We start from the raw sequence: 22,469 nt of genomic DNA, 5'->3' as shown, positions 1-22,469 counted from the left end.
AAATACCTACTCCTCATATTGGATTAATATGTCCCAGGCTTTCTTCTATGAGTTTATATGCCTTTACTTACTCACCCATTGTATTACACTAACTTCACAATATTTATCCACTTACTAATTTAAATCTCACACCTACATTTACTACCCTCTTTCATGAGTGAGTAAACTCCAGCACAGACAGCTTAAACTTTGCAAGACCTCAAAACCCCTAAATGGCCGAGCTGGTGTTCCAACTCTAACATTCTTGTTCTAGAGTCCATGATCTTAATATATTTTCTTAAGTTGGAGCCCAACATGTAATTGCAATCCAATAAATTATAGCAATTATTACAGAGTATCAATATATATGTTTTCTTTGTCATAAAACCTAAAAGAAAGAAATTCTACACCTCTCTTCACCCATTACAGTTTTATAATTCCTAAATGTCTTAGTTCAACTAACTTGAATTTATTTTTATCCACTTGAGGGTGAAAGAAATCTCTGTTCTCCATTATTTCATACATATTTTCACTGATAATTCTATAAGTCTCTGGTGTGGTTCACCATGTCTCTGGAGACATCCACTGTGGTGAGAGGGGCTGGCTGAGTTGTGAGCTGAGTTAGGAGTAGAAAAATGTGCTGGACGTGACCAGGGCTCAATATTATGTGTGCTTTATAGTTCCTTATATTTGGTCTCTTCATGTTTTCTGCTTATTATAAGACTAACGGAAATTTCTGGTCTTAGTCGAGGAAAATGCTGTACAGCAGGGATCAGCAAACCTTATCTTAAAGGGTCAGACTGACATTTGATGGCTCATTATAGTATTCTATTCATTACATAATTCTATTTTCTTGTCTCATTTTCACCTGTTATTATTATCTGTAATCAATTTGAAGCAATATGAGAACAAAGTGTGTTTTATTTACCATTGAATCCTCACAAACTGGCACTGTCACTGGGGATGGATAAATGTTCAATGAATGAGTGAAAAAATGGATGAATGAATAAAGATAATGCTACCACTACTAATCTGCTACATCTGGTTGACATTTGTTTATATCAGACATTTTACTAAATTATGTATATGTGTTATATTACTTAAGAAAGATGAGTATTTAAAGAAAATCAAACTTGTACAACTTGGCTTATTTAAATTAGAAGGTGTACCTCACACTTTTATGGAAATTCATACCATATTTAAATAACAGCAGAAAGAAATGATAGGCAAAAATACTGTTGTCATGTTTCATATACTAGACTGTGTTGAGTTAATTACCTTATTGCAGTGATGACTTGATGACTTCCTTAATCTGGGTATTTAGAACAGGAATATGAGGTGATTTGTTAAGGTAGAATGGTCTTGGGAAAAGAGCACGCATTTTCAACTCATCATTGGCTTCAAAATTTAGCTGTGTAATTTTGGACTTTTAAAGGAAGATTGTTATAAAGACTGGCAAGTTTTAAGTGAGCAGTCTCAAATTTTTGATATCTGAATCTCTTTGCACTCTGAAAAATTTCTGAGGGCCCCAAAGAGTTTTGTGTAATGGGTTATATCTATCAATATGTATAATACTAAAATTAAAACAGACTTTTAAAACACAAAAACATATAAGTATACATTACACTAGTGATCAGAGGGATGACATCGTGTCATGAAGCTTCTGGAAAACTACGTACACTTATGAAAATGAGTACGAAAGAGACAAATAACATCTTAGTGTTATTATAAAGAGAGTGTTCCCCTTAAAGATACTTTGAAAGAAACCTGGGGTTTCCCAGGGTTTCCCAGATCACGTCTGCCATTAAAGTTATAAAAAATTGCAGCAATTATAATTGAGAAATTGGGAAATATAATTGTGGAAGAAAAGTTGAAAATATAGAGAAAAGAAGAGAATGAAAGCTATTTAAAGCATATACTATTTTGATATATAAATAGTGTACACCGAACAGGAAGAAATTACAAAAAACAGGACACACAGCCTGGTGATGAGTATAAAAGACATAATTAAGGTTAAATTTTATATTGATAATAACCACTAAAGTGGTGAATCATAACAACTTCATAAAATTTATGTTAAATAAATTTGACTTACCTTTAAAGTACCATTTTCAATAAATAATTGAATAAAAAGTCCATCTCCTGAATCTAAGTCTTGTTTGATGTAGAGCAGGAGTCCATAGGCGTTGGAGGTCTGAAATTCTAGGGAGATGTTATTTTGTGGATTTAAATACACATTCCGAAATTCTAGATAGGAATCTCCGTAATAACAAACACAACTGATATCTGTGGAGTCAGAAAGAAAATACAATTTATGTTGGAAGTAAATGTTCAATGGTCGGATATCACATTATAATGTTAGCATAATGTTTTCTGTAATGGCTCTGACCTGACTCTTTTCTACCTATGATGAGCTTGGGCACCTATTTTCTTTGCCATTGTCACAGTGGTTTGACATAATTTATATGTACTGGGGGCATCATGATCAAATTTCATTGGAGGGTAAGGATGTCTAGATCTTCAAGTACTCTTACCTAGATTTTATGTTACAGGTCACCAGAAATAGGAACATTTTCTAAAGACATCCTTGTTCACTGTATATATAAGATGTTGGTACAAAATTTTGATTTGTGTCATTTTTAATTTGATTGGTGGTGTTTGAGGGCTGACAAAGAGTATTGGCAAATAAAGGAATTGCCACCTTTTTGTAGCAATGCTATATTATCTCAGTGTCTTAAAAAACATCTCTTTCTCTTTGTTTTACTTTTGCTTTCTGAATGATTATGTTTTAATTAGCCTTAGTCTTTCAAGTAAAATACAGAGTCATTTTGAGCAAAATACTTTGACAATTTAATTTCTTAAATTTATAAATATATGATTAATGAAACCTAGTTATCTTATTTCTCTAAGTTAATTATATCATTATTGAAAGTTACTTTTCTTTGATAAATACTTGATTGATCCTTGCTGATTGATGATATTCCTGTAACCATGAATTTGAATTTCTCTCCTTTCTGTCCTCCTTCTGTGACACACATACACATATACAAACTCTCATTTAAAACTTCCAAATTGTTTATTCTTTCACAATTAATATTGATAGAAGAGATTATTCATGAAACAATGTGAGATTTAGTTTACTGCTCATCATAGGATAACACTCTTCATAAAATCTGTATTTTAAAACTTAAACACAGTTTACATTTTATGCAGAGTATTTTTCTTATTTTAAGATTTCAATAAAGCTTTAGAAATACTCATTGTGTAAATTTTCAAACTTGTAAAAAGCTCTAAGGAAATAATCAGCTAAACCTCAAAGAAAAATATTTCCTTTTAAGTAGAAATAAGAAGGTTCAAAATACTGACAGAAAACATTTGTGCTTTGTAGACATAAAAACATATATATATTTTTTTAATCAAGGAATTCATTAGAAAGTTGCTTAAAGATTGAAAATATTAACAATGCTTTCAATTTTGGCTTTTGAATTGTTTTAGTTGTTATGTTATATAGACAAGTATTTTTTCCTTGTAGAATTTTAATGATGATGTTGAAGGCAAAACATTAAATAATTTGAAAAATTTCATCCATTTATTTGCATGAATTGTGAATGGAGACAAATATCTGTTATATTTAAAGTTCAAAATGTAAAAAAGCATAATACATTTTCAGAAAAAGACTAACATTACAACATGGATGTACTCAACATTGGTGAAATAAAGAAAACACTATATATCTTTAAAATGGTTCAGAAAGAAATATATTTTCCAACAGTAGCTAACTCAAAACTTATTTTAATTTCATTATTTTAAGATACGTATTTTTATGGACTAACTTTTTAAAAATTAAGTGGCTTTGCCATCATGTGATTAGTGCTCTGTAATAAAAGCCCACACATGCACTCGGTTGTAAGCTACATGAGGTCAAGAGCCATATATGCTTGGTTTAGCATTCTACCCCAAGTGCTTGGTTTTCTTAAACATGTAAAAACACTATCTCTTATGGAAAATATAATTAATTTTGTTTAAATGTGGTTGGAAAATTACATTTTTTTATGTTTGAATTTAAAAAAATCAGGAAATATTTTGCATAGAGTATTCAACCATATTTGTAGTGTTTCCTATTCAAATGCATGAATACAGATTTTATTGTACATCTCCCTTAGTGAAAATCTTAATCTATTAAAAAGAGTGGTGGTGGGAATTACAGAATGGTTTTGTGAAGAAAAGATATGTATAGAGACTATATTCAGTAATGATGGGCTATAATTCTATACATTTTTCATTATATAGAACTAAATTACAAGTTCCTGAATTTTGGTTTTCATTTTTTTCAAATAGAAGAATTGTTATCTGAATTGTATGTCCTCATTTTATAATTATACCTCTGAATGAGGTTATATGCTTTTGGTGTAACTAACCAGAAAGCCCAGTTCAATGTAGCTTCAGCAACAAAGAAATTTAATGGCTTATGTAAAAGGAAGCTCAAGGATAGGACAGGCTTCCAGATGGATGCTTATGTATGTAGAGGCTCAGCTGCGTCCTCATAAAAGAGCTGGATTTCTTCTGTCTCTGTTCTTCTACTCACATGGCAAGCTTTAATCTAAGGCTTGCTTTTCTCCTGATTCTAATATGGTGGCCAGTGGTAGCTTAAGTGACATACCTCTTTATTTGTGCCCCCAGTCATTCAGCTTTCCAAAGAGGAAGGAAGAACTTTCCTAAGTGTAGAATGAACCTCTCCTAGCAGTTGACTGGCTAGAACGAGGTCACACATGGAGCCCTCCACTGGAGATGAGGATGGGGCCAGTTCCCACTGAGACATTGGGGTAGGGTTCACCGCAGATGAAGTTGGTATCCCAGTACTTCCCAGATTCATACGTTGTTTCCTGGTTATTAGCAGATCAAAGACTTGAAGTGCAAATCACATGTCCAAGCCAGAGACCTTAACTTTCATCTCCAACTTCCTGCCTCTGCTTCTCCTTCTGAGACATAGTTCTTACCTTCATTTCTAACCGTGCATATTGAGTATACAAATGAGTCTAGTCACTAAAAAATTTATGTGAAATTTGGTTGATGCTGGGTGGGCAGTTGAAATTTTTGACACAAAACTATTTGAATTTCCAGTGCACAGTAACCCATAGCCAGCTCCAATGCATGAAGATAAAGAAAACTTCAAAGCTGTTTCAGTGAAAAATCAGAAGCCAGTAACCCTGCCTTCCCCCATAGCACAAAGAAGTGTTTTAAATAGATTAGAAGAATAATAGAATAAATATATTTTAGAAGAAATGGCAAATATAGCTTCTGAGGCATAAATACATATTTAAATTAGAACAAACAAAATACAACTAATGTGTGTAATATTCTTCTTTGATAAATTATGAACAATTACTCCAACAGCACATTTTCCTTTAATAAAATAAATACATAGAAAAAGTAAGTAATTCTTAGCTGAGTCTTTTTCTTTTTGTTTTATGGTTTAGCATATCACATTTCAAAGAATGGAGTCTTTTTTGCGGTTAGTGTACTACATGTAAGATTAAACATGTAAGTTGGAAATTTATGAGAGAATAACTGAATACCAGGCTCTCCTACAATATTAATAGTTTGATAATGACTCTATAAAGACTGGACACTTTAAAAAGGATGTATATTATTTAACCCTATTTCTAGTAGATTACTGTCAACATCAGTGTAATCCATGAATAATCACTCAAACTCAAAGAAACATTCATAGCAAACTATGTATTTCTCTCTGGAGTATGTATCACTAACTAAATGTTAAGAAATAATTTGCAACTGAAAATGCAAAATGATCCTTTATTATTTCATGTGTCTTCGAGGTAATATCTAGGAAAAAAATAGTGGACATTTGTGATATGTGGGTGTGTGTGTGCAAATTTTTCTGTTAAAGGAAGTTTCAGTTTGAGAAAAGATTATATGTATTACATAAATATAATTCATATAGGAAGGTGTACTTAGTTTGTTAAGAAGCCTGTGTTCAGTCTTGATTCTACCAGTGTGCAGATCACAACCACATATCAGCTGCAGAAATACCATGTGACTTGGCTTTGTTCATTTCCATTTTTTCTAGAAAGAGGAGCTTGGATTTTACCAATACAAAATACTCTCCATGTTTAATACTATATAGTTCCACATTCTCTAAATTATGTTTAATTCACCTTAAAATCCAAATTTATGTAGTCCATTTAAATTCATCTCAATTAGCTTAATATCTACAAATAAAGCAGGAGAAAGTAAGCAAATTAACCTTCACCCACTGTTTACTATTGTACCAAGTTTGTTAAGCACTCTACTCATGCTTTCAAAAATGCTGATTTTTTTTTCCTGTCAATTTAAAGATTTATGCCATTTGAAAATGCATTTGTGGGAAGTAAGTATATTTTAAAATAAATTATGAAATATTTGTTCTTGTCATAGGTTTTCACAGATTGATTAGTCCATGAACTGTGAGTCAATGACATAATTTATAGAGCAAGTATAATTGTATAGTGCAAAAAAAATAAGGTATCAAAACAAGTACTACTGAAATGCAAAGCCAGAAAGTGTAGTTTAAGATTGGCAGAGACTCCTCCATGCAGCCAAAGGAAATATATAATAAATAGGAGTTACAGAGGCAGATTTAAGAAATTACGTGATTGCAAGACAAACTGAGAGACAACCAGTCAAACAGTTGAACACATTTTTCTCTGAAAGCAATGAGCAGTCATTGTGAAAGGAAGCACAACACCTATGATCACAATATTTTCCTTTCACTGGCAAATGGAAATAGATTATCAGAGAAAATTCCTTTAATAGTCACCCACAGGATAGGAAGTAAAACACAAATCAAATCATGCCACTTTCCTGTGTAAAAACATTTCGGCCAGTTGTCTATGGTAGGATTGTTTAGTATTGACTCTGTATAGACTCTTTACAGCCCTTTCTTTCTCCTTTGTCTTTTATTTATTTTTTTTTTTTTTTTGCGGTGCATGGGTCTCTCACTGTTGTGACCTCTCCCGTTGTGGAGCACAGGCTCCAGACGCGCAGGCTCAGCGGCCATGGCTCACGAGCCCAGCCACTCCATAGCATGTGGTATCTTCCCGGACCAGGGCACGAACCCGCATCCCTGCATAGGCAGGTGGACTCTCAACTACTGCGCCACCAGGGAAGCCCTCTCCTTTGTCTTTTAAGGTGGAATGCCAATTATCCTAGGATAACTTACAGAGCAGGCACACTTCCCATACTCATCTACATTCCCAGTTCTGTCATGCATCCCCTTCCTCTATGTAGGTCTATTTACGGGATCATTATTCTATTCCATTGATCAGACTGTAAACCCCAAGCCAATCAAAGATTGACTTAATTAGTATAGCTTTGGGATGCATCTTTATATCGAGTAATGCAATGCTGCATATTCTCCTTCCTTGGGATTGTGTTACTGACTGTTTGTCCTGTGCTTTTTGATATAAATATTGGAATCAGTAACATGTGCGACCATCCTTTTAAATTACATAAACACTCTGAATAGAAACTAATTTGAATCCCATTGATTTTATGGAAAAAATTGTAAGTAATTGATATCTTTGTGACACTTTATCCTCCTACACATGGATGTATATATGTCTCCATTTTACTAGAGCTTCTAAAACATTTTCAATACAGTTTTATAACTTTTCTCTATAAAGGTCATGTGCATAATTTCTTAGGTTAACTTCTATAAACCTTCTGAATTTGTTGCTATTTTAAATAGTCCTTTGTAATATTACATATTTAACTCACGTTGGCATATTGAAAAGCAATCGACTGTTTTATATGAAGCAACCTGGTTAAACTCTCCTATTTTTAACAATACTGTATCATCTGTGAGTAATGAGATCTTTCATTTGTTTCTAATTCTTAAACTGTCTTATTAGCTTATTACATTGCTTAGGACCATCAGAGGAAACAATGAGCTGAAATAATTAAAATGAGATTTGGTATTTTTGTTTGTTTGTTTTGAAGGAAGGCTTTTAAGCCTTCACCTTTGAGCGTAGTATTTTGTTTTTCTTTTATAAGTGATACCTTCTAACTCATTAAGGAAGCTCAGAGATACAGAGAACAGATTGCTAGTTGCCAGAGGGGATGGGAGTGAGGGTGGGCAAAAATGGGTGAGGGGGTCAGAGAATAAATCTTAAATGTCCTCATCACAAAAATGAATAAAATAACTATTTGTGAAGTAAAATTCAAATTTTAAGGCAAGACAAGAAAAATTTAAACATAAAATTCTTTTTCTGCCCATTTGGATCTCCTCCCTCCCTTCTGGTGTGCACTGTGCATCTTCATTTTGTGTTAATCAGACCTCCTCAAGGGCAGAAATACCTGCTCAACCATAAAGCTCAATTTTCCTTCTTCTGGTACCAGCCAGGTAACTCCTTAGAAGATAACATTTCTTTCTCAGTCCTGTAAGGTGTCATGATGACCCACCACTTGCCTTGTATGTGCAGACACCTTAGGTGAACTTTAGGTATGATGCCAATATATTATTTCCTTTAAAGATAGTGATTGGTGCAGAACAGACTTGTCAGACAACCTGGGGAGACACTGGGCCACACCTAAGGGACGTTCTTAGCTTAAATACTTATGACCTTATAACATTACTAGCTTTATTACTTGTATCCTGCCTCTTTTACAAGGTTATTGTTTCTTGCATAAACAAGTGTGTGACTGAGCCTCTGATAAAATTAATGATGGTTAGGTGACTTGAGACAATTGATCAAATATATAGTCCCATAAGAGCAATGATTGTAGTATTGTAAATCTAGGTATGGGAGGAAGCACCAAGAGGGAACAATTTCCTGGACTGTAACAGACCAGTAAGACAGGAGGTCGAGAGACTCCTCTTCAGTTACTGTTAACAAGGCCTAGACCAGTAATAGCACATTGAGTGACCTATCAAGAAATCAATATAGACCTGGGATTGAGCATTCCTAGAACTATTGGGCAAATTAGTCATGAAATGCCTCCTAAACCTTGGTTGAAATTAAGACCAAAAGGGAAGGGATTGTAAGATAAAGAATGTTGCCCACTATCCAGCTCTACAAGAATCAAGTCATTAGCCATTGTAGCCACTGACCTACAGTACATCCTGAAAGGAATTCTGGGTGAAGATCAAGACGAGGCACTTTGTGCTGTGGGAAACCTGGCAGAACTGATCCTAAGATAGTTAAATATTTCCACGAGAAAATTTTAGGAACTCAGTTTCTTGCCTCTTCCCATACTTAGAAAAGTGTTAAAACCATTAACTAAGATCTCTCTTCCTCAGAAGTAGCAGTAACCTTCTACCAAGATGAGTGCTTGATTGCACATATATACCCCTTTACCAAAGTCACGTATATACTAGCCTCGCCCCCTTTACTTTTTCAGAACAGTTCTTAGAGCTCTCTGAGAAGCTGTCACCCAGGCTATAATCTTCAGATTGGCTCAAATAAAATTTTCCATTTCTTCTTACATTGACTACTGATTAATTTTTTTGTTGTTGACACTATGTATGGTGATGGATGGTAACTAGATTTGAAAGAGAAGAACAAACCTGACTCCATGTTGGATCTATTCCTTTAGCTCTAAACTTTGTGCTCTGTTGCCTGTGCTTAGTCATGCTGGCTCTGCACCTTTGCAAAGGAATGTTGCCTATAGCATGAAATATACAGGATAGCCCATTCTCAAGGCTCTGACCTTAAAAATATAACACTTTTCCATTCATACAGAGATACAAACAAAAAAGAACAAAAAAATAACAATTGTCTTGTTGGACAAGACAATTTTTCCTGAGCAGCTCACTTATTTTAACCTGTTTTATTACCTGTTTACAGGAATAAAATATATGAATAAAGCTAAATTTTTAAATAATGATAATTATTTTGTAAATTTTGTTAATAAGGTAATTCATATCCCATTGTCTTTTCCTCATTACACACATCATCTAGTTTGAGTCTCACTTCAGTCTGTAAAGCGTGTAAGGACTAGGTTCTTATGAATCCTATGTTTCTATCTGAGAAACAGGCTTAGATAGGGTAATTTGATCAAAGTGATAGATCTTAGAAATGGGCTTCTTTTATCAAAGCTCATGTTCTTTAACACCAGTTTTATTTTGTGTGAACAGGCTGCTGATCAATTTTTGGAAACATACAGTCTTTGGAATTTTTTAATAAAATACAGTACTCATTTTTAAAAAGGTCCAGTGTGGATCCTCATGTTGAATTCTTACATTCTCTATCATGTACGAGAACAGTGTAATGATGTGTATCATTGAATGTACAAACCGTACCCCACTTTCCAGTGGGCTCCAAAGTGCTTATCATCTAGTTTCCGAGTATGGCTTTTTAAAAAATTATAAATAATCATTGAGCTCTTAGCTAATTTACATAACTATTTGATTACTAAAGGTACTTGAAATTAAGCTATATTTAATCTTTGAGGTGATTCATATAATATCTCCTCCTTCTCTTTCTACTGTTTATTGTTTAAGAAGCATTATAGGCTATATAGAGTCTTCCTTGTGGGCTGGAAATTTACCTACCACATAAAACATATGAGGCTTATGAGAAAAATACATTTCCATAGAGAAATGAGTATGTGGCCGTGCTGGGGAGACCTTTGTTACTTTTTTTTAACCCTTCATCTCCTTGACCAACGAGTTTACAGAGAAAATGAAATGAGTAACTCAGGTCCCTTCTGTTGTTCCTGGGCTCTGAGAGCTCCGGAAAGATGCTCATGCAAATTTAGGAGGAACTCATTTTTTCATGTTGAGAAGTCTTTGTATTTAGTTTTTCTTTTGATTCTGACAACCTAAACTTTCCATTTATAAGATTGGTAATGGCAAAATGAAAAAATATGTTGAAAGAGTAACTTTATCTGTCAATGTGTATCATGATAATAGATTTTAGGGGACCAATCATGGATAAACTTACATAGGTGTGTCACATTGTGTATTCATCAGAAGCCATAAGATTTGGACTATGATGGTTGGGAATAAAGTAGAAATTTAGCAAGTGCTAAAAACTGATTGCTAAAGTGTAATGCTTGTTAATTTGCAGTACAATAAAAATACAAATGCTCCTACAGTACTATCCCCTATGTGATGTAACCAAACACTGTCTCAATAATGATGGGGTTGAGGGCAGGCTGCCCCCAAATATGCCACTTTGCCATATTGATTATTTTGAATTAAAGGTACTAAGAAACAACCTGTGCACGAAGGAAACTCTGACACTCCTTTGTCCTCTGAAAGTAGAATATAATCTCACATGTGAAGGGTGTCTTACCAGAGACAAGGAATTCAGGGTAGAGAAGGTTGAAGAAACAAACTTTGTTACTTCTTTAATTTACTACCACTAGCCTAAACATCTTTTTTTTCTTTTCAAATCTTCCTATATTTATTGTTTCTTTGTCTAAAAGGTACAAAATCTGCCTACCTTGGTCACTTCTTTAGTCTCATATTTTTATGAGCTGCTGTATATACAAAATTAAATTTGATTTTCTCCTGTTATTCTGTCAATTTAATTATTAGACCACCCAAAGCACTGAGAAGGGAAGATGGGAAAGGTTTTCCTCTCCCATAATAACTTATGTTATAATTAGTAAAACTTGAAATATGCTTTTCTAATTTTCCAGATATGTTGTTGCCTATTCTGGGCAACATTTCAAAAGTAAAATATTTTCCCTGTGATGATAGTTAATTCTTTACTCATATGTAATTAAATAGAATCATAAATACTTTATATTTACTCACTTAATTTTCTTTTTTCATGTACTTTATTTTACTATCTCTCATGTTATTTCAATAATACCTACAGTCTAATTATCCCCCTTAAGCTGTCGTGGCAATTATCAGCTTTAATTCTTTTCAATGCTCAGACGTTACTGATGGACAAGGGAGAAATAGAGGTGTTAATAGTGATTATCCATATCTCACTTTATTCCTAGCATTCAGTTTTTAATTAAATGTAATTTTCAACTCTTCATCTGCTCTTTCTACATTGTTAGATTTCTGCTATTAACCAGCAGCTGCCCACAGGGAAGAGTACAAAGGAAAAAGAGAATCATGTGTCTCAAAATTGTGGGACCCAGATAATAAGATTAAAATCATGCTATGCACATAAAAATGTAGAGATAATATGATTTTATACACACTCACATATGTGTACACATACGAGTACACACAAACACACACGCACACAGAGCAGTCTTTAAGGTGCCCACTGATGGGAGTTGTTCTTGCACGTGGACATTTTCCTGCAGGTGTGACAGGTTAGAGGATTTATTTTGAGAACAGCCACATTTAGGAAACTCTAAGAAGGCCCACTGGCCTTTCATGCGCCTTCTACTGATATGAAAATTCATCATTAATATGTCAAGGCACAAACCACATATATTTGGCATGTTTCCTCACTTATTCGTACTATGTGGCATTTTTAAAAGCCACTTCTAATTCTTTTGGAATGGAGTGTGGAGAAAAAAAAAGAAGAAATGATATATTTTTCATTATGAGAGTCCAAGGAGGAAGGTTTATAAGCCAAAAAAATGATATTGCCAGCATGGAGGCAGCAGTCAGAGAGTCAGGATTAGGAAAGAAGAGCAGTGGGGTACCATGCTGGAGTGTACTGATGGAAAGTTGAGGAACACGCACATGCAATACAGTTTGTTTTCTTTAGTCACATTTTTAAAACACTAAGCTTATTTTCTTTATATTCCAGTGACTGTGGAAGTTCTGGTGGGCTAGCAGAAATGCCTTTATATTACTGAAAAAGGATCTAGTCAAGAACAATAACTTTCATGGTAGAACTATTGGATATGAATTCAGAAGACTTGAATGGGGATTCATTACTTCATAGTTGTGCAAATTTGGGGCACTATATGACGTCTTTGACAAGTTTTAGTTTTTCCAGGGCATATATTTTGAGTGTTGACTCTATTTTGATTTCGGAGAAATGATTTGGAACTCATATTACTAAATAAAAGAGCCAAGTTGTCTTTACCTTTATTAAGCAAAACAACTGGATTTTCCTTCCAGAAAATTACTGATATTTTACACCATTTATCTCTACTGCACCTGTAAGTCAAACATTTTTAAAGTAATTACTTTATTATAATAAGACTTTAAAATGTGTAAACTGTTAGAATGTCTGAAAACTGTAATAATCACTTAATATTTCCATTTTTCCTAGTATTAAAACAACTTCTACTTAATTTTATTGAGGATTAGTTTTATACTGTAACTTAAAATGCCTCCTTTTATTTCTGATGTTGTTAAAGATAGAGATGTGTTAATTTAGAAAAAATGCAATAAAAATCAGGAAATGAAAGATATGAATTTCCTTGAGAAAATATCTTGTAAAGATTTGAGGCTTCTCGTCATCTGGATGTCGTCATATGTCTCAGTGGGCTCAGTGGGCTGTGCAGGGTAACCTGACACATTAAGGTTAAAAATTAGTCTGATTTCACTCAAGGACTGATGGATACATCACTACATAGATGGTTTGGTGAAAAATGTATCGGCTCTAAAGCATTTGACTAGTGGGATTTTCACTCCACTCTCACTCCCACTCCCAGTTATCTGGTGTGGCTCTTTCCTGAGGCTCCTGAGGATTCTGTGCTATAAATCACCATGCTTCTCTATTTTTCCCACTCCTAATTTTAGTTTCCAAATTCTCAGCTCTGTTTAGTCTGTTTTCAGACAAAACAGCCCTTGTTCATTTGTTTTCCAGCTTGCAAATTTTTATATCTTTTTTCTCCTCTACATTACCTTTGTCTGAGCAATATATCTATATCTATCTATCTATCTCACTATTTATGGAATTTCAGGAGGAAGCACAGGTATTTATGTGATTAACTCATCATACTTAACTGGAATGCTAATTGTTAACCTATACTTTCAGTTAGATTTGAATTCTTCTAATATATGTGTATAATATAATAATAGTCATAAATAAGATGGAGGTAAAATGGAAGATGATGTTAGATAAAGAGGAGCAGAGATGACGGGCAGTGCTCAACGACCCTTGTGTTTGCTAAGAATATGGAATGAATATTGATAAACTTTATACACTAAGTATGTATGATAAAATTTTAAAGATCAACATTAAAGGAATAGAAAAAGAGAAAATAACTACAATTTTAGAGGATAAACTCAATCAAAAGCTCCAGCAATCAGAAAGTAGGCAAAAAAGCAAAGACAAAAGGAACAAACCTGAAAATGCAGGACACAAGTAAGATGATGTAGTATTTCTAAATTTACCTGAAATCACAAGTATAAAAGTGCTGCATTGGACACATCTCTTTGCCATTTACCGTGACAAACTTCAGCACATGAAAAGGTTGTTTTCCAAACGTCTTAACTTTGTGGCAAGAGTACTTTCTCTATGTTTTAGTAGAGCAGCAGAAATGTTGGGAAGAGAGGTGGGTGTGACTAAAGACCCCTCTCTATGTCTAGGGTATGCTATGGGGAAATACCCTTCAAAACTAAATAGTTGAGGGGTTTTAAGTAGTAGTTCTAAGATATGAGGAAGTTAATGGAAGCACAAAGAATTAAGCATTGTCAAAACTCTCTGAAAAGAAATTAACATGAAGAAGAGGACTTTCCTTAAAGTTATTTAAAAACTGTAGAAATCACAAACAAGAAAGTGTTGACCACTTTTGTCTAAAAAGATCAAGGGAAGCTTTGTGAGTAGGAGTTTCTCTCCTTTCTGGAGCAACTATTTAAAATGATATTGAGAAAATTTTTCATCCTTATGGACAAAATTGAAATTGTTCATAATTAAAAGTCATATGTAAAGATATCAATTGTATGTGGCCCAAAGAAGTAAATGGGAAAAGCAACTTTTTAGTGTTTTTGACAGAACATATAGAAGAATATTTTTGTGAGTTTGGGAAAAAGAAGTATTTATTTTAAAAGACAAAAAAAAAGATAAGTCGTAAATAAAAAGAGGGATTTTTTGAGGACATTAAATTAAGAACTTTGTTAATCTGAAAACGCTGAAGAAAATAAAAGACAAACAGTAAGAAGACATTTTCAAAACATAAAACTGACAAGAGGTCAGTATCCAAAGTTAAACACAGACAAACTAAAACTACAATTTAATAAGAAAAAAGCAATTAATACAGTCAAAAAAGGCATAGAAATCTTGGAAAGATTCTTCTCAAAAGGGAAAATATGAACTACCAGTAACACAGGGGAAAATACTAGTCTTTATTAGTATACCAGGATTTCAAATTACTCCAGTGAGATATTTTTTACAACTACTTGGATGGCAAAAATTATACAGTCTGAAAACACGAGGTATTCCCAAAGTTATAAAATAACCAGAGCTATTAGAGAATTTGATTGGGATTATAGGCATAGATGAAATCAACTTGGAAAAGTTAAATGTTTCACCCTGTATGATGCACATGTCCATCTCTATCCTTATGCCGTAAAGAACTATTGCTCATACATACTAGGAAAAATGCAATATGCATCAATGTGGAGGATTCTAATAAGCAAAATGTTGATCAAAAAGAGTAAGATCAGAAAGGAAACATACATTATTTTAAAATTTATATAAATTTCAAAACATCCAATAAAACAATGTGTTGCTTAAGGTTTTTTATACATATCTTATTAATATAGTACATATATTGTATTTTTATATTGTTTAGTGGTATGGTATATGATTATAAAGAAAAACTAAAGAATGATAACCAAAAAGAAAGCCACAGAATATGCTGATAATGTTCTACAACTTAAGTTGTGTGGATGGTAGTCACAGTTCTCTCTTTTATTTGTTATTGTTTATTTAGGTAAGATGTAAGTTTTTTGTTGTATTTATTCACCATGTAATGAAAACAATTTCAAAAGAAAAATAAAATTTAATAATTGGGAATGGGTTGGTGGCTAAACTAGTAGCTTCCAGCTGGTTGTCTTGAGTTACTCTGGATTTCTTTATGCAATTTCACCCCAAGAAAATCTGTCTCAACATTAAATTGCACATCTGACTGAGGATTCTGCTGTATCTATGTCAGATATTGCACTTATTTAAGTCCTAGATATCTCAGTATCTATTTTGGGAAGCAGAGCTGTGGCCTTGGAATGAACAAGTGCAAATTTGAGGCAGATAGAAATATTCCCCTAGTTCCTTTGGTCTGTACTGTACTATCCAAGTTTTCATTCATATCTTGGATTTCTTATATGAAATCACTCAGATATTTACTTTTCTTAGTTATTTCTTCACAGCATATCTTCCTGTCCACTCCTCTTCACTGCCATTTTCCTTTCATAACATTTTTGGTGTTTTCCTAAAAATAGGGAACTACTAAAAAGAAGTACATATAACAAGATTAACGTAACATATATTAAAGTTTGCTTATTAACTCTAAGTATTTTCAATAACTCAATCTCAAAACTCACTAGCCTTAATACATAATTGATGCATTGCTCCTTTTCTTAAACAGGGATGAAAAGATTCACGTATAATTCATTCCATGTTCATCCTTCTAGCACTTTCTCAAGCTCCTGCAGGGAATCTTGGGAGAGGACATGAAATCCTCTTCAGTTCTGCTGCAGTACAGCTTCCCCAGAGACAAGGGCCCTGCCTCTCTACCTTAATTGAAATAAGATCCCTTCCCTTCCTGCCTTGAGAAATTTATAAACTGGAGACAGCTGTTGCTTCTTTCTTTAGTCTCCCAAAGAAGTAATGTTCAAAAACAGAAGAATTATAGAATCATTCCCCAGTAGGCTAGAAAAGGAGATTTTTGACTCATATTTGCCAGAGTAAATGAGATAACTCACTACATTCATTCTTTCATTCAATTGTTCAGTTGTGATTGATTGAAGGCACACTATGAGCCAAAAATCGATTCAAAACATTTATCTTCTTGATTCTTCTCTTCAGAGACTTATTTTTCTCACTTGGGAAGGAAATAGTTTCTCATCCTTGATGAAATCTCTAATGGTTTCCTTTGTTTTCTCAGACTTCCTGTGCCCTTTATAGTATGTTCTGGAATTATATCCAATTAGGATACTAGAATTCACTAAAGAAGGAAATGGAAGGACTGAATAAACATATGAGTTAGATGCAGCTGCAGACAAGATTCTAGGAACCCACAAGTCTTCACTTCTAGTGATCCTGCTAATGGAGGATTAATTAATTAATTCATAATTCTGTTTAAAATAATTTAGGAGCCTATAAGAGTCAGCTCCTGCAGTCATCTGAGACTGGCCTTGACTTGGCCCACTACAGATTAACTGGCTTCAGAAGTCAACATGGAAGATGTGTAGTGATGAGAAGGGAAGTCACCAGATAACACAGATTCACATTTGGTTCAATAAATTTGGGATGTTCATAAAACCAACCTCTTCATCTCAACTTGAAAGGAGCATGTTTAGCCATTGTCAGAACTCATCAAACTCAGATTTTGTTTATTTCTAGGAATTGCCAAGAATAAATTTAAGTCTTTTTACTGGCCAGTGTAATGGAAAATTTGGTAAACCATGGAGATATCTACAAAAATTAAGAAAATAAGGTGTATTAGCTGAATTAGGAAACATTTACATAATATATAGACATGTCAAAAATAGAGACAAAATACTTCTCAAATACTAATCTACACTCTGACACATTTAAAAAAAACCAGTATTTTGGTGGGTTTAAAGGAGACATAATACAAAGAAGTTAACAGAAAAAGATATCTAAAAATCACTGTAATTTCACTGCAGCAATTTTTTCATCATTGGTCCAACCTTAATATGTCATAATGACATCCTGGAATAATCACACACATACTGTCCCTTAGTTGAAAAGCCTGATTTAACAGTCACACTTTTGTGAAGGAATCCAACTAAAAACACTTTGATATCTGATGCAAGATGAAAGAGTATATTTTAATGAATTAATTTGTAATTTTATTTGTAATTTTGGCCCACAATTTTGCCATCAGAAATGATAATTTTGAGACTTAATTTTTCTTACTATTTATTTTGTTGAAAGAAAATCATGATGGTAGTTGTTATCTAGAATTTCTTTTATTAGTTAACATAGTTGTTAGGCAAAAGAAGATATGGAAGAAAATAAAAATTTCTAAAAAGTAAAAGATTCAACTATAATTTAATAAAACTCTAAGTATATTTATCTTGTAACTTTATATAGTTTGGGGGATTAAGGATTGAAATAACATCAAATTTAGTGGCATATTTCTTTTATACTGTATTTGAATGTGAAATATTTACCCAATTTCATGGCACATAAAATACTATTATCAGTAACTATTTTAGTATGAATAAATAGAAATAATAGTAATTGGTATACATAAGTCAGTCTGTTGTCAGTTTCTCAACTAACACACTTAAGCACTAACAAATTAAAAAAATAGAATTCATGATTACAAAAACATAGAAATCCTAAGGTCACTTACAAGTAAATACTGAGAAATCACAAATACTATTATGTAGATTACATTTTAACAAAAATAAACAGTAACTAAAAGACCATGTGCCTATTTTTCACATTAAAAATTATTTAAATTCCTTTTGATAGATGTCAGAATTATAGTAAGCTATTAATTATGTAATCAATGCTATAAATAAGTACTAGTAGGATAAAAGAAGCCCTCTGGGGCTCCCCATTTTGAGTCTGGTGGATCACCAGCCTGAATGGGTCTCCCATAAGGTGGAGCCACCTTTGTCAACACAATTTAGAGAAGACTGTAGCTCACCTTTGGTAACATGACTTAGTTGTTGATATCAGGAAAACTTTGTGCTGGAAAGATAAGACTGTGAACCATTAAATAACTTCACTTTTTCCTTCAGGACATTCCTACAGGTCAATTTATCAGAACCAATTTTCTGCTCATCTGGTCAAAGCAGTTTACTTATCAAGCAATAGTTTGCTTATCAGGAGTTGCTTCAAAACCTTAGCTTAACTGTGTCCCTTAATTCTAAATTATTATATTCCCATTTTTGTCCACTTTCAATTCCCCAACTTTAAAGACCCTCTCCTTCAATCATTTTAAGCTCGCCCCTTCCCCATAGCCCTGTCATTATCCTGCTTCTAACTTCCCTACTGGGATACTGTTAAGATTCTATCAGTGTGGTGCTCTCCCCACTGCAGAGTTATAACGAACTTATTCTTATTTACTAACATAACTACCTGCTAATATTTTGGTGATTTATACATATGAATTCATAATTTGTTTGACAAGGCTCACATAAATACTAAATACTGTTTCCCCGTTGTTAAAGTATAATGAAAATACAAATATGCAATACCATGGAAGTTTGCTTTTATGTTTTAGAATAAAAGATAACTAGGAAACAAAACACATTATTTCCTACTTTCAGTCACTCAACCTTCATTTATTTTTCTTTCCTCAGGAAGACTATTGCTTAGAATCATAGAATGAATACAGGAAAAGGCTTTAAAAATGATTCTTAGTCCTATTGATATTGTAGAAGTTTATCAAATTAATTATAAATTCACATACTCCACAATGAAAGGGACCACAGACCATAGCTATTTTCACTTCCTGCTATTAATATTGATGGCCATGGTTAATTACCAGTGTCATCAGAATTAATTTGATGTGGTAAATTTTCATGTATAGACTGTTTGGAAAACCTACGTTAGAAGCAGAAAGTCTTTGTTAAGCTTTAGCGTGATAAAAGGAGCAATCAAGTATAATGATTAAACAATTTGAGTTTTGTAGTCAGAAAACCTAGGTTCGATTTAATAACTGTGAGACTTTGGGTAATTTACTAAAACTTCAATTTTCCACAGTTACAAAATAACATAGCAGTTGTGTTGTTGCAATTGTTATCTCTCCTAACTCTTTTGTGGACCCCTCTGTTTGGTAAAGGCAGGGAAGGCATTCAGGACAATGGAGCCATTTCTTCTGGGGTCTCCTGCCATGAGGCAATGCCCAACTGAAAAATAGGTGAGAAAACATGGATTTATAAATATTTTTCTTTTTTATTCTACACTACAATCAAGTCAGTAGTATATGATTGGGTTTAGATTACCAAAGACATCCTTGTGTTCATGAATCCTTACAGTTCTTTCCCAGCGTCCCTCTTTAATTTGTCAACTTTTCTCATGCTGTATCTATTATCGAAATCATTTTAACATACTCTTCCAATTTATTGCTTTTCTGTTTCTCAGTATACTCCACACATAGGTTCTACTTAATAGGTTTCTATGAATATTAATTGAAAAAAAATAAAACCCCCAAAACATTGAGAACTTAACTCAGACTCTGGCATATAGTAAACATTCAATATAAGGCAACTATTTCCATCATGATTGGGTCCTAGTCCATGTTCTGCCTCTTACTAGTCCTGTTATATTAAGAAAGTCACTTAAAAATTGTGACACAGTGGTTGAGAGTCCGTCTGCCGATGCAGGGAACATGGGTTCATGCCCCGGTCCGGGAAGATCCCACATGCTGCAGAGCGGCTAGGCCCGTGAGCCGTGGCTGCTGAGCCTACGCGTCTGGAGCATGTGCTCCGCAACAGGAGAGGCCACAGCAGTGAGAGGCTGGTATACCGCAAAAAGAAAAAAAAAAAAAAAAAGAAAATGGAAGCCTTAATAACTCTTCTTTAAAAATGAGAATAATAACAACCTTACTTAATTTGCAAGCCTCTTGTATCAAATACACCACTCTTCTGAATTTTTTTAAATGAAATTCACTATATCATTCAGCCCAGGAAGTGTTCAATTAGCTCTCTGGAAGAAATTGTTAATGCCTCCTCATTACCCTCTATGCCTGTAGTCCTGCTGTAGTTACCACCTTAACTACCACTAACTAGTTGTATGTCTATCTTTAACACTAGATTGCAAGTTACCTTAATGTGTGTCACATTTTTAATCCTCTATGAAGGGCTGCTACATTAATATGTGAATGAATAACAGTAGGATATGTGATAAGTTAATCTTATTTAAAGTAAGATGTTTGTTTCCCTGCTTCTAGATTTGGAGAGCACTTTCAGAGTGATGGACTAGTACAAACCCAGATCTCTGGGTGTATCCAAGGTAACTCACTGGCAGAGAGTGAAAAAGCATAGAAAATGTATATTTTCTTTACCTTGTATTAATTGAAGAAATTTGTTCATTTTGAATTTCTTTGGTTTCCCACTGCTCGTATTATTTCAGAGGACCCTATTATGCCAGTCATTTGTCTATATTCATTATTTTTGCCAAAGTGATGCAAGCCAGTATCAGTTTAAAATAAGTTATTTGCTTCTGAGGTATGTAAATGGGTCATAAGGGAACACTTATACCCATATTTTCCAACTTTTGTACAGGTTTTTAGATTTGACATTAAAAAGCACATTGCATGTTAAAACTTAGTATTTAGCCAAAATATCTTACATAGGACTGAACAATTGAGGCCATTCAATTTGCCTCTGACTTGAAATGGTTTGGGGAAGGTATAGTTCTATGAAATGCATGTGTTAAATCTACTAACAATGATTCAGTACTATAAAGGGATAGGACACCCTCAGTGGAATACAGAAACCTGATTCTCCAATATAACAAAAATAAGACATTCATGCCTTCCCTTTCTTCAAAAGAGTCCCTTATTAACAACTCACCAAGCCCCTCACACAGGTTCCCACTGGTTTTACAGGGCAATCTGTACTTCCCGCTTCAGGGGCTCTACATATCACACCTCTTCTGTGGACTTGTTCTTGGTTCTCCAATTAAAAGTGATGCTTTCTTCTCTTCTTGTAACAAGGAAAAACAAATTTGACTCCATATTGGATCTGTTTATTTTATTTTAACCTTTGTATTCTATTGCTTTTGCTACAAGTTAACCACTAAAGGCATGTTGCAAGTATACATAATTGCTCATCTCTAGGAACCTTGCCTCCCATACAATGAACATTAAGCTAAAATACCTTTGTTTAGTTCACAGGTAACATCCTGACTGGGCCCACCTGTGAATGGGTACAAGAAGGAAGAATTAACACATCCCCTTGGAGTCTGGCCAGAACCAGTAAATATTTGCAACCACTTATTGCCTTTTTTGCTTTACCTCTTCACCATCCCCGCTTTGTTCTATAAAAGTAACTAGCATCCAAACTTGGACAAGATGGTTCTTTGGGATATGAGTCCACCATCTTCTCAGTCTGCTGGCTTTCCCAATAAAGTCGCTATTCCTTGCCCCAGGAACTCATCTCTTGATTTATCGGCCTGTTTTGTGGTAAGCAGTATGAGCTTGGACTCAGTAACATTCTTGCCTCCTAAGTATTTTATGTTGCACTTGCATCCTCATTTTTTAATTCCAGCACATGTGTACTATCTAACCTGCTGGAGAATGAGCTACCTGAGCACAGGGATGCCACTTGTATTTTATTTGAAATCCCCCCATTAACTCACATTGCCATTTGTGTTTTGGAGTCTTAGCATCATAGAATTTTATAACTGGAAGGAATGTTTGGATATAATCACTTTGAACTCATTTTGTACCCATAGCCTATAAACAAT

The 22,469-nt window shown here is 33.8% G+C and overlaps 1 protein-coding gene and 1 long non-coding RNA gene across 4 annotated transcripts in view; one reads left to right on the top strand and one right to left on the bottom strand.

Moving 5' to 3' along the window:
- The window catches only part of EYS (eyes shut homolog), a 1,673,869-nt gene that overhangs the window by 707,655 nt on the left and 943,745 nt on the right, over positions 1-22,469 (bottom strand). For both annotated transcript variants that reach the window (XM_049695235.1, XM_004282511.3), the window contains exon 25: positions 2,075-2,265. In XM_049695235.1, coding sequence (XP_049551192.1) covers positions 2,075-2,265 — 191 coding nt within the window. The remainder of the gene's footprint in view (positions 1-2,074; positions 2,266-22,469) is intronic.
- LOC125960635 (uncharacterized) lies at positions 19,838-22,063 on the top strand. 2 transcript variants are annotated; one of them, XR_007470501.1, is made up of 3 exons: positions 19,838-19,917; positions 20,950-21,011; positions 21,891-22,063. It is a non-coding gene; the product is annotated as an uncharacterized LOC125960635 (long non-coding RNA). The 2 variants fall into 2 exon arrangements; XR_007470500.1 differs by lacking the exon at positions 21,891-22,063 and adding an exon at positions 21,610-21,745.

Source organism: Orcinus orca, chromosome 12 (genome assembly GCF_937001465.1).
Source record: "Orcinus orca chromosome 12, mOrcOrc1.1, whole genome shotgun sequence".
NCBI classification, from domain to species: Eukaryota; Metazoa; Chordata; class Mammalia; order Artiodactyla; family Delphinidae; genus Orcinus; species Orcinus orca.
The sequence above is the reverse complement of the archived record's forward strand: the minus strand, read 5'-3'. Positions and strand labels throughout refer to the sequence as shown.